The following is a 16905-nucleotide window of genomic DNA, read 5'->3' as shown; positions in this document are numbered from 1 at the left end:
GAACTGCCCAAGATCCAAAGCATACCACTTCATCTGTGAAACACGGTGGTTGGGGGTTTTGTGGCCTGGGCATGTATGGCTGCTGAAGGTACTGGCTCACTTTTCTTCATTGATGATACAACTGCTGCTGATGGTAATAGCATAATGAAGTGTATAGACACATCCTATCTGTTCAACTTCAAACAAATGCCTCAAAACATTGGCCAGCGTTTCATTCTACAGCAAGACAATGATCCCAAACATACTGTTAAAGCAACAAAGGAGTTTTTCAAAGCTAAAAAATGGTAAATTCTTGAGTGGCCAAGTCAATCACCCGATCTGAACCCAATTGAGCATGCCTTTTATATGCTGAAGAGAAAACTGAAGGGGACTAGCCCCAAAACAAGCATGAACTAAAGATGGCTGCAATACAGGCCTGGCAGAGCATCATCACCAGAGAAGACACCCAGCAACTGGTGATGTCCATGAATCACAGACTTCAAGTCATTATATGCAAAGGATATGCAGCAAAATACTAAACATGACTACTTTCATTTACGTGACATTGCTGTGTCCCAAACATTATGGTGCCCTGAAATTGGGGACTATGTATAAACAGTGCTGTAATTTCTACATGGTGAAACCAAAATGTAGAAAATCTGATAATGCGCATTTTAACCACATATGATTTTTTTCTATTACAAATCTCAAATTGTGGAATACAGAGGCAAATAAATAAATGATGGGTGTTTGTCCCAAACATTATGGAGGGCACTGTATGAAATCAAATGAATAATATCCATTGATATGCAGTGAAAGATGGAGTGACAAATGGTCAATGAATTCAGAATTTGAATTCAGAATTTGAACAGAAATGTGTGTGAATTCAGAATTTTTAATACAGATATACAGAGTACTATTCTATGTGTTCATCAAATTTGAATATGGAACTTTGGAAACTGAGTCAATCTTATGATTTATAAATTCTTGGTGAAATTTACTGCTTGTAGAAGGTTTTGTCTTGAAGTTACTAATTTCAGCAAAAATCTTCTCGCTTGTATCAGATTTTGTTTGTTAGCTGCATGTTGTTGCTCTTTGCTTTATTTCACCTCCCAACAATGCAGTAGATGGAAAACAGGTTCTCAGCTGTTAAGGCTCCCAATGGATTGTTTTATTTACAGAAATTTATATCCACTCCAAGGAGAATTAGGGCAGCTATTTGCATGACTGGTTATTATTTTGGTTGAAAATTGAACACTAAAAATTGATCTGTTCTGACAGATTGTCTCCAGTAGAAAACTGATTAGACCCCTCTTGCTGAAAAATAGAAGACCAGCAGGAAAAGGAACAATCACGGTACAGACTTAAAATCATTTTTATTTTGTGTTTAGAAATATATGTTGGTAAAAGTAAGAAAAAAAAATGATTGGAGCATTTGCCTTTCAATTAAATCAATTAAATGTTGATTTGAATGTTGTTATCTTTCTCCTTCCTTTGTGAAATGTTATTCCATTCTTAAGCCTTGTGATATCATGTTCATGTCATTGGAGCAGAATTAGGCCATTTGGCCCATCGAGGCTAATCCGCCATTCAATCATGGCTGATCTATCTCTCCCACTCAACTCCATTCTCCTGCCTTCTCCCCGTAACCCCTGACACCCGTACTAATCAGGAATCTGTCAATCTGCGCCTTTAAAATGCCCCATGACTTGGCCTCCACAACCATGTGTGGCAATGAATTCCACAGATTTACCACCCTCTGACTCATCTCCTTTCTAAAGGTACATCCTTTTATTCTGAGGCTATGCCCTCTGGTCCTAGACGCTCCCCACCCGTGGAAAAATCCTCTTTGCATCCACTCTATCCAGGCCTTTCACTATTCGGTAAGTTTCAATGAGATTCCCCCCTCATCCTTCGAAACTCCAGTGAGTACGGGCCCAGTGCCGTCCTTGTATGTTAACCCAATCATTCCTGGGATCATTCTCGTAAACCTCCTCTGAACTCTCTCCACGCCGGCACTTCCTTCCTCAGATATGCCCATATATGGGGCCCAAAACTGCTCACAATACTCCAAATACAGTCTGACCAATGCCTTTCAAAGCCTCAGCATTACACCCTTGTTTTTATATTCTAATCCTCTCAAAATAAATGCTGACATTACATTTGCCTTCCTCACTAGTGATTCAACTTGCAAATCAACCTTTTTGGAATCCTGCACCGGCACTCCCAAGTTGCTTTGTACCTCCGATTTCAGAATCCCTGCCCAGGCAACTAATTTAACCTCCATGTCCTTTTTTTATATCAAGGGATTCGTAATTTATACTTTATCGATGGTTTGAAGGCACCACGCATGGCTTGACTTTCCAGTCCACTGGGATTACTGGCATACTGTAGCAGCATTAGTTTCGGTTGCGATATTAGCTGCATTTTGAGCCTGTTTTCTGGCATGGGATATTTGTCCAGTGTCCCTAGTCACCTCAAATATGGGCAGGCCCTGTCTTTTTGAGGCTCTGCCTCTTCACACACACACTCATTCATGTATCTGTACACTGTGAAGGGTGGTGAATCTGTGGAACTCATTGCCACAGAAGGCTGTTCAGGCCAAGTCAATAGATATTTGTAAGGCAGAGATAGATAGGGTGTCAGGGGTAATGGGGAGAAGGCAAGAGAATGGAGTTTGGAGGGAGAGATAGATCAGCCACGATTGATTGGCAGAGTAAACTTGATGGGCCGAATGGGCTAATTTTGCTCCTGTCATTTATGTACATGAATGGCTCGATTGTAATCATGTATTGTCTTTCCGCTGACTGGTTATCACGCAACAGAGGCTTTTCACTTACCTCGGTACACGTGACAGTAAACTGAGCTAAACTTCAAAATATAAGGAGCCAAGTGATTTCTATTTTTATTAAAGATCTATGCTGAGGAAGTAAAAGACAACAGAGTGGTAAATTTTGAAGCTCAAGCACGAAAATTGGACAATAAGGTGGGTATTGTGTGCAAAAGTTGAAAGGTAAAAATTGTCTTGTTTTAAGAAAGAGCAGTGGTTTGATATCCTTGTGAGTACTGGCTAGTGAACGTGATTTATTTGTCACATTATTGGGGCTGATGTTTACAAAGGCCAATTAACCTATTAAACATGCACGTCTTTGGGATGTGGGTGAAAACCAGAGCACCCGGAGCTAACCCACGTGGTCACAGGAAGGTAGACACAAAATGGTGGAGTAATTCAGCGGGATGGGCAGCATCTCTGGTCACAGAAAGAACGTGCAAACTCCACACAGGCAGCGCCCGAGCTAAGGATCGAACCTGGGTCTCTGACACTGTGAGGCGGCAGCTCTACCAGCTGTGCCATTGTGTAGCTGTATTGCTTTTGTTTTTTTTTGTATGTCATTAAAGGAGTTTTGTACAGTTACTGCTCAAATTTATGATACGGAAATAATATCTCTTCTATTTCTGCTCTTGATGGTGATTAGGATTTCTTTGGGAAATCAGATCCTTATCTGGAGTTCCACAAACTGACACCGGAAGGAAAATGGCAAATGGTTCATAGAACGGAGGTAAGAAACATAAAAACATAGAAAATAGGTGCAGGATAGGCCATTCAGCCCTTCGAACCAGCACCGCCACTCAATATGATCATGGCTGATCATCCTAAATCAAAACCCCGTTCCTGCTTTCTCCCCATATCCCTTGATTCTATTTGCCCTAAGAGCTATATCTAACTCTTTCTTGAATACATCCAGTGAATTGGCCTCCACTGCCTTCTGTGGCAGAGAATTCCATAGTTTCACAACACTGGGTGAAAAAGCCTTTCCTCATCTCAGTCCTAAATTTCAGTCCTACATCTCAGTCCTACCCCTTATTCTTAAACTGTGATCCCTGGTTCTGGACTCCCCCAACATCAGGACCATTTTTCCTGCACCTAACCCTGTCCAATTCCTTAGAATTTAAAGAATTCTATGTTTCTATAAGATCCCCTCTCATCGTTCAGTTCCTGAAGAGTTGATGACTTAATTCAACGTACTTATTAGGGGGCATTCTGTGTAGGAACAAACCATCTGTGTAGGAAGGAACTGCAGATGCTGGTTTACATCCAAGATAGACAAAACAATAGAGTAACTCAGCGGGGCAAGTAGCATCTCTGGAGAGAAGGAATGGGTGATGTTTAAGGTGTGAAGAAATGTCACGACCCAAAACATCATCCATTCCCTCTCTCCAGCAATGCGGCTAGTCCACCTGAGTTACTCCAATGTTTTGTGTCTTTTATCTTCTAACAAACCATCTCTAAGTTGTCCCTTCAAATACCTGTCGAGTGAGAACAACAGTACATGACACCAATTTTATGAAGTACAACAAGGGAGTCAATGGCCTATCCTGAAAATAGATTAGATATTGCATAGATACATGCATTTAGGAGGCTTTCCATCTGTTTCTAGTCTTGTTGAAATGTCCTGAGGTTAAACCAACTTGAAAGGTCAAGCAACACATTAAAAAAAAAATCTTAATACTACTGTTTTTGCAATCCAATGTCCTGAACTATCTAATTATAATATCTGAATGTCCTGTATACTCTGAAGATCTGGGGAGTATTGTATTTTTTTTCCCAATTTATACCAAACTGGAAAGTGATTGGACTAAAATTTGTTTTAGGTTTTGCATCAATTGTTCTTGCTTTGGCTGATTTTGCACTGAAAGGATATTGCAACCAAGTTACTTGCATGCCATAAACCAGAACAGCACAGGAACAGGCCCTTAGGCCCACAATGTCTGTGCCGAACATGATGCCAAGACCAACTCGTATTTGCCTGCACATAATTCAACTCCTCCATTCTCTGCATATCCGTTAAAGTCTCTGAAATGCCACTAGAGTCTCTGCCTCTACCATCACCCCACAAAAACCTGTATTCCAGGCACTTGCCACCCTCTGTGTAAAAAAAAACAAAAAAACTTGCCGTACACATGTCCTTTAGATGTGCAGGGTGGCAGGGGATGGATTTGCTGGCTGCTGCAGGCATCTTAGATTTTATTTTTTATTTATTTTTAGATTTAGAGATGCAGCGCAGAAACAGGCCCTTTGGCCCACCGGGTCCGCGCCGCCCAGCGATCCCCGCACATTAACACTATCCTACACCCACTAGGGACGGGACAATTTTTACATTTGCCTAGCCAATTAACCTACAAACCTTCAGCTGAGATGGAATGTAGGAGTTCCATCTGCCTTTTGTGCCCCCTTCAGTAGAGTGAGCCTCAACAATCATGGTGTGTCGGAAAGAACTGCAGATGCTGGTTTAAATCGAAGGTAGACACAAAATGCTGGAGTAACTCAGCGGGCCAGGCAGCATCTCTTTGAGAGAAGGAATGGGTGACGTTTCGGGTCGAGACCCTTCTTCACTCTGAAGAAGGGTCTCGACCCAAAACGTCACCCATTCCTTCTCTCCAGAAATGCTGCCTGACCTGCTGAGTTACTCCAGCATTTTGTGTCTACCCTCAACAATCATGGGCTGGGTTGAGTCGGGCAGAGCTGGAAGCACTGAGCAGACTCACTCACTCAGTTGGTGACTCCGGCTTGTGGCTGCACTTCCCATGCCAGCTCACTTCTCTGTTACAGCTGTTTCTGTGATTCTCTCCCAAACGCTAACTTTTGTTCATCTCCGACCTATGGACAGATCGGTTTAGTTCGTTCATAAGTGATAGGAGTAGAATTAGGCCATTCGGTCCATCAAGTCTACTCCGCCATTCAATCGTGGCTGATCTATATCACAGGGACAACGTACAAACTCTCTACAGACAGCACCCGTAGTCAGGATTGAACCCTGATCTCTATAAGGCATGATCATATTGAATGGCGGTGCTTGCTCGAAGGGCCGAATGGCCTACTCCTGCACCTATTTTTCTATGTTTCTATCATCGTTGCTGGCTTTGATCTGTCTTTTTGCATATAATTTATTCTATGTAGAATTGTTTTCATATCTTTCGGTTCCCTCTCCCCTGACTCTCAGTCAGAAGTAGGTCCTCGACCTGAAACGTCACCTATTCTTTACCTCCAAAGATGCTGCCTGACCCGCTGAGTTATCCAACTTTTTGTGTCTATCTTTGGTGTCCGCCAGTATCTGCAGTTCCTTCCTACACATGTTCCATGTTCTATCACCCTGGTTCACTTCATCACACAATCCCATTTCCATCAACACCCCCAATTTTGGGCATTTTTTATAATTTTTATAAAGTGCTTGGTCTCTTAAGATTTGAAAATGTAAACAATATGTCATGTTGCTAATGTTGACCTTTAATTTTCAGGTAATAAAGAATAACCTGAATCCTAGTTGGAAGCCTTTTAAAATCCCTTTGCGATCTCTGTGCAACGGTGATTTTGACAGAAATATAAAGGTGAGTTTATATTTTATCTCTGCAGAAACAGAAATAACTACTTAATCTTTTCACAATGCTTGCTTTTAAAATGATTATCAAGGAAATATTTTTGTAAGTCAATGCCATCCGTATTAAAAATATTGACTCAAAAGAATAAATACTTTTAGTTGGCAATGAATGAATAAAGGCAAGTAACAGATACATTGTCCTTGTTTATATTTTATTGTGGATACAAGCAGCAAAATAACAACTTCAAGTAACCCTTGCTCTCCCTCTCTCTCCACCCCTTCCCCACCCTAGTTACCTAGAAACATAGAAAATAGATGCAAGAGGATGCCCTTCGAGCCAGCACCGCCATTTATTGTGATCATGGCTGATCATTCACAATCAGTAACCCGTGCCTGCCTTCTCCCCATATCCCTTGATTCCACTAGCCCCAAGAGCTTTATCTAACTCCGACTAGTTTCACTCTCATCCTAATTAATTTTACTAATTGTATGTCTTGTTGTCACCTTCCTCTCAGCTAACAATGAACCATTTTACATTTCCTTGATCAGTCGTTTTCACACCTTTACCTGTCCACATCTCTAGTCTCCCTCTCCCCTGACTCGCAGTCTGAAGAAGGGTCCCGACCCGAAATGTCCCCCCATTCCTTCTGTGCAGAGATGCTGCCTGTCCCATGGAGTTACTCCAGCATTTTGTGTCTTCGAAAAAGAAATAGACTTTTGTGTGAGAATGAAATATGAGGAATTTCAGGTGAAGAGTACAACTGGTTGACAATACTGCACAGCACATTTAATGCTATTGACTAAAAGTGAACATCCAGCCAATATTTTTTTAAGCCTCCCCATATTTTTTAAGCCTCCATTTTTGCTTTGTTACATCAAAATGCTAACTGTCTGCCCAGATCTGCTATATCTCTTTGATGGTTTGTCTGCAAGTCTACTTAGTTTTTCTATGCTTGTAGCACAGATTTTCTGGGTGTATTATATATGATCCAAAATGCTCCAGTCATCAAAGGATGGTAATGTGCCGAAGAATGTTGTATTCTTCAGTAATATGAGAGTCATATGGCGTGGAAACAGGCTCTTCAGCCCGACTTGTCCACACCAACCAACATGTCCCATCTGCACTAGTCCCACCTGCCTGCGTTTGGCCCTTATCCCTCTAAACCGGTCCCATCCATGTACCTGTCTAAATGCTTCTTAAACGTGCCTCAACCACCTCATCCGGCTGCTTATTCCATACACCCACCAACCTTTGTGTGAAAAGTTACCCTTCAGATTCCTATAAAATCTTTTCCCCTTCAACTTAAACCTATGCTCTCTGGTTCTTGATTCCCGCATTCTGGGCAAGAAACTCTGTGCGTCTGCCCGATCTATTCCTCCCATGGTTTTATACACTTCTATGAGATCACCCCTCATAGAGTACCAGCCTGCTCAACCAAAGAGTGGGCATACCAGTAATTGCAGATTAAGGGCAGCAATGTACAGAAATCTGAAAACAGCAATTTGTGCAGTTTCCAACAAAACTAAACTTTAATCTTTTACAGGTGGATTGCTATGATTATGATAACGATGGATCACATGACCTAATTGGTATATTTGAGACAAATATGGCCAAACTTCAAGATGCAACTCACAGCTCACCAGTAGGTTTTACATTGGAAATGCAGTTAGAGACTGTTTTTGTATAATGTTTGTGATTTATGAGTGTGTTTTTTTTACCTATATCTTAGCCCTTCGATATTTCTGTCTAATCGCTATAGACTTTCGACTTTAGAGATACATCGCGGAAACAGGCCTTACAGCTCCACCCAGTCCATGCCGACCAGAGATCACCCCGTTATCTCGTATTATCGTACACACTAGAGACAATTTACTTTTTTTACCAAAGCCAATTAACCTACAAACCTGTACGTCTTTGGAGAATGGGAGGAAACCGGAGCACCCGGAGAAAACCCACGCAGACACAGGGAGAATGTACAAACTCCGTATAGACAGCACCCATAACCAGGATCAAACCTGGGTCTCTGGCACTGTAAGGCAGCAACTCCACCGCTACATCACTGCGCTGCCCAACTTTTTCTTATTCGAGCATGGTTTGCTCATTGGTAGTGTGGTATGCTTATTCTAGTATGATTTTCATCAGAAAGCAACCGAGCAATCTGCTTCAACCAAATGCTATGATGGACTATTTTACATTCTAAATATTTTGTTAATCTTTCTTTGCTTTCCTGTTTCAATTGTTATTAACTGTACTGTGTTTAGGAGTGGGAAGTTACCAAATAATGGAAGATAGAGTTAATGTGGAGAAGATGTTTCCACTAGTGGGAGAATCTAGGACCAGAGGACACAGCCTCAGAATAAAAGGACGTAACTTAAGAATGGAGATGAGTTCACAAGTTCATAACTTTTAGGAGCAGAATAAGGCTATTTGACCACATCAAGTCTACACCTCCATTCAACTGGAAATGATATACTGCCATCAATAAAAGTGTCATTGAAGCTAGACACAAAATGGTGGAGTAACTCAGCGGGACAGGCAATGGTGATGGGAGAAAGAATGGGTGACGTTTCTTCAGTCTGAAGGGTCTCGACCCGAAATGTCACCCATTCCTTCTCTCCAGAGATGCTGCCTGTCTCTCTAGCATTTTGTGTCTATCTTCAGAGAGAAAAGGGTGGCAGACATCCTTGATAATTCTTCCAGCCTTCCTAATGCAGATAGACCAGATGGAAGGAAGTGACAAGACTGTGATGGATTGGGCTATGTTCACCACTCTCTGCATGTTCACAGTTGCCATATCCGGCTGACTCGCATCCTGACAGAATACTCTCTACAGAGCATCTGTGGAAGTTCAAAAGAATCCTTGTGAACAAGCCAAATCTTCTTAACAAGTTATAGGAGTAGAATTAGGCCATTCGGTCCATCGAGTTTACTCCTCCATTCAATCATGGCTGATCACTGCTTCCTAATCCCATTTTCCTGCCTTCTCCACAAAACCCTTGACGCCAGTTCTAATCAAGACGTTCTCAGACGCCTAAGAATCTAAATGCACTGATGTGCTTTCTTGATCATTCCTTCAGTGTGAAGAGACCAGGTTAGGTTCGGGTGATATGGATGCTTAGGAACTTGTAGCTGTCAACCACCTCGGTTGATGAGAACATGGTTGTGTTCACCCTCTCACTTCCAGAGGGCTACAAACATTTCCTTGTAACTTGAATGTCGCAACTTTTGAATACGTACTGGAAAGCCTCATCCACAGAGTTACATATAATTTCTTTTGCATGAGCTCTGTTTTCAGATTGTAAGAATGGATACAACTAGTTTTTCACTGTTTATGTTGAACCACTTTTTAGTAATATCTGAAATTTTTCAAATGTTACGATCAGAATTGTGGACTGAGCCCAGACCATCACGCAAACCAACCTCCCTTCCATTGACTCCATAACTTTACTCTGCCTCGGCAAGGTCACTAGCATAATCAAGGAAGAGTCATCTCCCCTCTTCCATCAGCCAAGAGGGGCAGAAGTGTGAAAACGCACACCTCAGCTGTTATCAGGCAACTGAACCATCCTATTACCAACTAGAGAGCAGTCATGACGTACTATCTTCCTCACTGGAGACCCTTGGACTATCTTTAATCGGACTTTACTAGACTTTAGATAGACACAAAAAGCTGGAGTAACTCAGCGGGACAGGCAGCATCTCTGGAGAGAAGGAATGGGTGACGTTTCACTTTATCTTGCACTAAACATTACTCCCTTCACACTGCGGATGGCTTGATTGTAATCATGTAGAGTCGTTCCACTGACTGAATAGCACACAAGAAAGCTTTTCACTGTACCTCAGTACATGTGACAATAATAATAAACAAAATTAAACTGTACCAACTTTGCATTTCTGTTGATAGCTTTGGTGGTTAACCTTGTCTTATAACTTATTGAAGGAAAAAATGTGTAATGTCTAATTCTAGTTAAAGTTTATAACTAGCCTGCCTCACAGTCACGCATTTGATCGCCTTCCCAAGATCATTTTGTGGCTCAGTTGCCTAAACTAACTCTCCTCTCTTCCCCTTTTTAAAGTTTTTTTATTTCCTTCCTTTTTCCAAACTTTGGATCTTCTAACGTCTCTTGTGACTCACAAATTGTTTGATTTCTGTTGGTGTATGGGGGCTGCAGTGTATTAGAGTTTGGCAAAGAAAATATTGCAGGATATTGCGACATTCCTTGCATGAAACTCACTTGCTCCTTGCACATATCTATGCTTGCTCACACAGTTACTTTGACTGTTTGACCTTGGGTGCTGTCTGAAATTGGTTGTTGTTGTATTGTGGGCTTTTCTTTTATTTATGCAGTCTAATATAGCCTGGAAACAGACTCTTCGGCTCACCGAGCCCACGGCGACCTGTCCACACCAGCTCTGTGTTATCCCATTTACGCATCCACTCCTTACACACTCAAGGCAGTTTTTACAGAGTCCAATTCACTTCCGAACCTGCACATCTTATGGATGTGGGAGGAAACTGGAAGCCCAAGCAGTCACAGGGAGAAGGTGCAAATTCCACACAGAGGTCAGGAGTGAACCCAGGTCACTGGCCATGCTGCAGTAATGTTTTAAACTTCCACACTTGGAATAAGTCATTAGATTCAGCTTCACAAATAAATATTTTCCCTCTTGTTTTCCTGCAGGCGGAATTTGAGTGCATTAATCCAAAGAAGAAACAGAAAAAGAAAGGTTACAAAAACTCAGGGATTGTGAGTTTTAAATTGTGTCAGGTAAAAAACATTGGTTTCTGTTGGATTTCTAAGGAAGGAATTTCCCCGTACAATGATTTGCTTGTTTTGCCCCCTCTCTCATCTCTGTGGGCCGAAGGGCCTGTTTATGTGCGTTATCTCTAAAGTTTTGAAGTTTAAGACTGCATTTCATGCCAGGTTTGAACTGGCACTGGGTTTTATGAACTAATTTTTCTGTTTTAGCAGACTGCAAGCAGGTAGAAGCATTATAGAAAGTTAAAAAAATTACACTATGATCTAGACCAGTGCTTCTTAAACTATTTCAGTGTCATTCACCCTTGAGTCTTTATCACAAAATTTCATTCACCCTCGACTAAATTTTCTTATGTATTTTTGGTCATTTTCGTCTTATTCTCCCTTGTGTATAATTTTATATAATTTATATTTAGTCATTCACCCTTCATTCGCCTCTCTAGTTTTGTTCGCCCCAAAATAATTTCATTCTCCCTTGGGTGAGCCATTCACCAGTGTTAGAAGCACTGATCTAGAAGCACTAGTTGGGAAATTGGGAACTGGAAAGTGGATACGTGTTGAATATAGAATGGTAGATGTTCTGGGCTACAATTTGTTACTTTGTAATTGGAAAATTCAAATTTTAAGCTACTGTAAATGTTGCTGGAGAAACAATGTCCTTTAGATTTCAAATCAATATCAAAAATGAGAAAAGCAGCATGACTAGACGATAGTTTCCAAGAGAGAGAAATATTTATCGAGATCACGTTGATAGAAAATAATCGAGGATGTGTAGGAAAAAACTGCAGATGCTGGTTTAAATCGAAGGTAGACAAAATGCTGGGTTACTGGCAGCATCTCTGGAGAGAAGGAATGGGTGACGTTTCGGGTCGAGACCCTTCTTCAGACTGATGTCAGGGAAGTTGGCGGTACAGAGATAAAATGTAGTCGGAGGCAGTAAGACTAGTGGGAGAACTGGGAAGGGGGAGGGGATGGAGAGAGAGGGAAAACAAGGGCTTTCTATAGAGGATTATTTGAAGATTTGGAGACAGCAATGAAGTGATTGGAGGAACATGTTGAGACATTGGAGTGGGTTTGTGCAATGTCCACTTTTCCTCAATGTTTCCTTTGCTTTTACATCTTGATACATGCTAGATGCATGCACCTGCAAACGTGCAAGGATAATTCATGTTTGGTAATGTAGAAGTAGTATTGGAAAAACAAGAGTGATTCCACCAGATCATAAATTAATAAATAACCGTTGAGAGATATCAGAATTTAGATTCTTAGAATTCTTAGAATTCTGATGAACTGCTTGGAATTGATACATTATACTTGGTTTATTGCTTGCTCTGTTTTTTAAAAAAAAAGTACAATGTTAGTTCTTCAATTTTCTGAAACCATTGTTTTAAGTAGGAAGGACTGAACAATGATGATCACGGTCTCTGCAGTTTCATTCCTTGATTCTTTGGAGACCCTAGGAGCTTGAATTTCCTAATAATTTGCAGCCCTATTTCATTTGGGCGTGGCAATGATCTACTTTCAACAATGCTACACACTTCGACACTGACTATTTTATTATCTTTAGACCTGCCAATATTTTACTATTGTTCTTTTTGTGAGACCCTCCTTTTCATTTCTACGGAGATAGCCAAGAGGTATTCAACAACAAGTGAGATAGACAATGGACACAGTCATTCATTCATTCATAAGTTTACACTTAAATCACTGAAAACAATGAAATTAATTATTTTGTGATTCGACCTTGTTAAGAAACATGTGATAAAATGTGGATTTCTTTTCAAATAACAAATAAATGTGCATCTATCAGATATTGTTTACGAGAGATGAAGGCTGAAATACTTTAAATCACACAGAAATACTACTAGAAGTATCTTTGGCAAACATTCACTCAAGAATGACAATGTTGCTTTAGTTCCCTGCTGTTTATGTTACAGGTCGTGAAGGAGTACACTTTCTTGGATTTCATTATGGGAGGCTGTCAACTAAACTTTATAGTGAGTAACATTCACATTGGTAAAACGGGGGGGTGTGGTGGTGCAATGGTAGAGTTGCTGCCTTACCGCGCTTACAGCGCCAGAGACCCGGGTTCGATCCTGACTACGGTTGCTGTCTTTACAGAATTTGTACGCTCTCCCTGTGACCTGCGTGGGTTTTCTCTGAGAACCAGTTTCCTCCCACACTCTAAAGAAGCACAGGTTTGTAGGTTAATTGGCTTGGTATAAAAAAATTAAAAATTGTCGGTGGTGTAAGATAGTGTTAATGTGCGGGGATTGCTGGTATGGGTGGACTCAGTGGGCCTGTTTCCGCGCTGTATTTCTAAATTAAACTAAAACTACAATTTAGTCTCTGTTTTGCTAATATTTTTCGGATTCTCGAAGCCGATAGGTATGAATTACATACACGTGCATGTACACACCTGCCTGCAAATGTTCGAAGATAATTCATGATTGGGAAAGCTAGAAGTAGCATTAGAATAACATTAACGCAAAAAGAAAAGTGATTCCATCAGATCCCAGATGAATAAATACATATTGATAAACATCTGACGATAGAGATGGTTCTTCAGACGAAATATATCCAAATGTATCTAAAGAGGTTTCTATAAAGGCATTTTACAATTTGCGGTTTAATTTAGCAAGTTGATAAATATAGTCATACAGTGTGGAAACAAGCCCTTTGACCCAACTTGCCCACACATGTCCCATTGAGTCCCACCTGTCTGCGTTTGGCCCACATCCCACTAAACCTGTTCTATCCATCCACTTGTCTAATTGTTTCTTAAATGTTGCGAATGTACCTGCCTCAACTCCCTCCTCTGGCAGTGCAATCCACATCACCCACCATCCTTTGTGTGAAAAAGTTACCATTCAGATATCTGCAGACAAAATGTGTGTGGAAGAAACTACAGATGCTGGTTTATACTGAAAATAGACAGAAAGTGCTGAAATAACAGCTGGGTCAGGCAGGATCTCTGGAGAAAAAGGATGGGTGACGTTTCAGGTCAGAACCCTTCTTTATACTAGATGCAGAAATACCTGCATTTCTCTCACCTTGGGTCATAACCTTCAGAAACCTTGCTCAGTACCTTTGCAGGCTTTCTCCATTGAGATGATGCGTGTTACTCTTGGCTCATGTTATTGCAGGTCATCAAAGCAATTCATGCAATATGGGGAAAATAGCTATTTTGTGATAATTGTGACATTTGCATTTATCAAATGGCTGTATAAATGCAGCATGGTGCAATGGACCTGGGATGGGTATTTAGTGGCAGTCATTTATGGAAGTGATTTGTGTCTTTGGAGAAAACAAAAACTCTGGCAACTTTTTGCCATGAAAACCCTTTACATGTGATCGGCGTTTCCTGCGTTCACCATTTCTCGGAAAACTGTGTGCAGTTTTTCTGCTTCCTTGCCACCCATCTTTATCATATCTGCCCAATACTTGCCAGCATTTCCCTGTAGTTGAAAGAGTGCCGGTGTAATTGTGTGATCATTTAAAGGGTATCGGGTGGCACAGTGGTTGAGTTGCTGCCTTACAGCGCCAGAGACCCATCTTCATTCCTGACTACGGGTGCTGTCTGTACGTTCTCCCCGTGACCTGAGTGGGGTTTCTCCAGGTGCTCCGGTTTCCTCCCACACTCCAAAGATGTTCGGGTTTGTAGGCTAATTGGGTGTGGTAAAATTGCCCTTAATATGTGTCGGTGTGTGGGGATTTGCTGGTCGGCGTGGACTCGGTGGCCCGAAGGGCCTGTTTCCGGCCGTATCTCTAAACCAAACTAAACTAAAATCTGAAATTAGAATTGTAATAACAGATGCTACTACGGGAATTTGGATTCCTGACTAATGAATGAATAAATGAATACTTTATTTTCACATCTGACAAGTCACAGTGAAATTCTTTGCTTGCATACCCAAGTTATGCAAATAGTCACCACATAAAGGGCACCGACAGAGTTCCAAAGTATCCTGCACCTGGTCCTCCTCTGTTCTCACCACCTCCCCCTCCCTCCAGATCCACCTATGTTCTCTCCCTCACCCACCTCACAGTGGTTCCCCCACGCCATTCCTCCTTTGTTCCTGGCAGCATGTCCTCGACCTCCAGCGCCCTCATCGACCGCCGCCGGGCCCCCCCGCGGCGCCCGTGCCCATGGACCTGAGTCACATTACACAACAGAACATATCAACCTCGTACTGCTTTGGGAACTATCACTTCCATGATTTGAAGTTTTTAAAAATGGCATCGGGTGAGATCACTCATGCTATTAACACGGAAAAACCACCAAGGACAAATTTCTACAACTGTTTGTTTACCAAGATGAATGTTAGCCATTGGCTGTCCAAAATACACTTTATTTTCTCCTTCCAGTAAATGTTTTCTTGTTTTCCAATTTGTAGGTTGGAATTGATTTCACAGGTTCTAATGGGGATCCTCGGACACCAAACTCCCTGCATTATTTAAATCCAAGTGGACTCAATGAATATCAGATGGCAATCTGGTCCATTGGAGTGATCATTCAAGACTATGACGCGTAATGTATTCTGTGTTGTCAGCATAGTGTTCTTATATGTTAAATTTAATTTGCAAAGCTATTGCTCCCAGTGTGTAGAGAGTGGATGGAAAAGTGGGATAACTTGGAACCAGTGTGAAAATTTGAGTGAATAAATCTAACGTGCAACAGCTTTGTGTGGGCAAGTAACATTAAAAACAGAAAATAGCGGCAATACTCTGCGTATCAGAGAAATGGTTAATAATTTTGTCACGCTTGGTCAGGACTAGGAAAGTGAGAAAACAAAAGGTGAGGGTAGAGAGAAGCAATGTCCTGATAGAATCAGAGAGAATTCCATTAACGCACCTAGAGTCATAGAGTCACGCAGCACGGAAATAGGTCCTTTGGCTCAACTAACCCATAGTGACCATGAAGCCCCATCTACACGAGTCCCACATGCTTTGGGTGTAAAATAGGTGGGGAATCACTTGCACATGCTATCCACTCTCTGATTGCTTTTGATCAACAGTATTTTAGTAGCTGATGCAAAATTATGTTAAGAACATCCATGATACGATATTAATATAATGAATATTTTGATTACCTGTTTTTTTAAAAATTGATTATATGTTGATGCTCAATGAACTTTGCATTCTATCATTTTTTGTACCAGTGACTTACGGGCAGACCTTTAATTATATGTTTACAGAGACAAATTATTCCCTTCATTTGGATTTGGTGCACAAATACCTCCTACCTGGCAGGTAAATATCAAAATAAAGTAGATATTTTGCATTAATATGTATTCAAATGAAAGATTTTTGTAAATGACTTGTACTATGCAGTGTTTTTTTTCCTGCAGGTATCACATGAATTTCCACTTAACTTCAATCTGCAAAATCCATTTTGTGAAGGTAGGGAACATTTTTTTCCTTAATAGGTTTGTAACTGAGAAGAGGGAAGATAGTGTTAAAATAACGTTACTTTTTCTTGTAGGAAGTGTGTTGTTGATCGGATGCAATATTGCCATCCAAGTATAGATTTTCATTTTGAAAGCTTTATTTGATAAAGCAATCATTAATTTTCCAATGTACAATAGTGTCTATCATATTTGAGGTACCTGTCCCTTTCAGAATTAATCTGACTTGATTTTCTTTTGCATAGAAAATAGAAATGTACAGCCTATTTGTGACTAACATGATGCAAAGCTAAACTAATCTTATCTGTCTGCACATTATCTTTTTCTCTTCTCACAGCACCCAATACATGATCCTTCTGCTTCATACTTTTTGAAATATC

General features: G+C 40.9%; 1 protein-coding gene across 1 annotated transcript in view; it reads left to right on the top strand.

Moving 5' to 3' along the window:
• LOC144592594 (copine-3-like) overlaps positions 1 to 16905 on the top strand; it is a 50095-nt gene that overhangs the window by 14420 nt on the left and 18770 nt on the right. The window contains exons 4-13 of the mRNA XM_078397243.1: positions 1261 to 1335; positions 2894 to 2965; positions 3456 to 3539; positions 6277 to 6366; positions 7901 to 7999; positions 11040 to 11126; positions 13055 to 13114; positions 15515 to 15648; positions 16316 to 16370; positions 16469 to 16520. Of these exons, the coding sequence (XP_078253369.1) occupies positions 1261 to 1335; positions 2894 to 2965; positions 3456 to 3539; positions 6277 to 6366; positions 7901 to 7999; positions 11040 to 11126; positions 13055 to 13114; positions 15515 to 15648; positions 16316 to 16370; positions 16469 to 16520 (808 nt within the window). The remainder of the gene's footprint in view (positions 1 to 1260; positions 1336 to 2893; positions 2966 to 3455; positions 3540 to 6276; positions 6367 to 7900; positions 8000 to 11039; positions 11127 to 13054; positions 13115 to 15514; positions 15649 to 16315; positions 16371 to 16468; positions 16521 to 16905) is intronic.

Source organism: Rhinoraja longicauda, chromosome 4 (assembly GCF_053455715.1).
Source record: "Rhinoraja longicauda isolate Sanriku21f chromosome 4, sRhiLon1.1, whole genome shotgun sequence".
NCBI classification, from domain to species: domain Eukaryota; kingdom Metazoa; phylum Chordata; class Chondrichthyes; order Rajiformes; family Arhynchobatidae; genus Rhinoraja; species Rhinoraja longicauda.
Note: the sequence above shows the minus strand (reverse complement) of the source record. Positions and strands in the feature narration are given on the sequence as shown.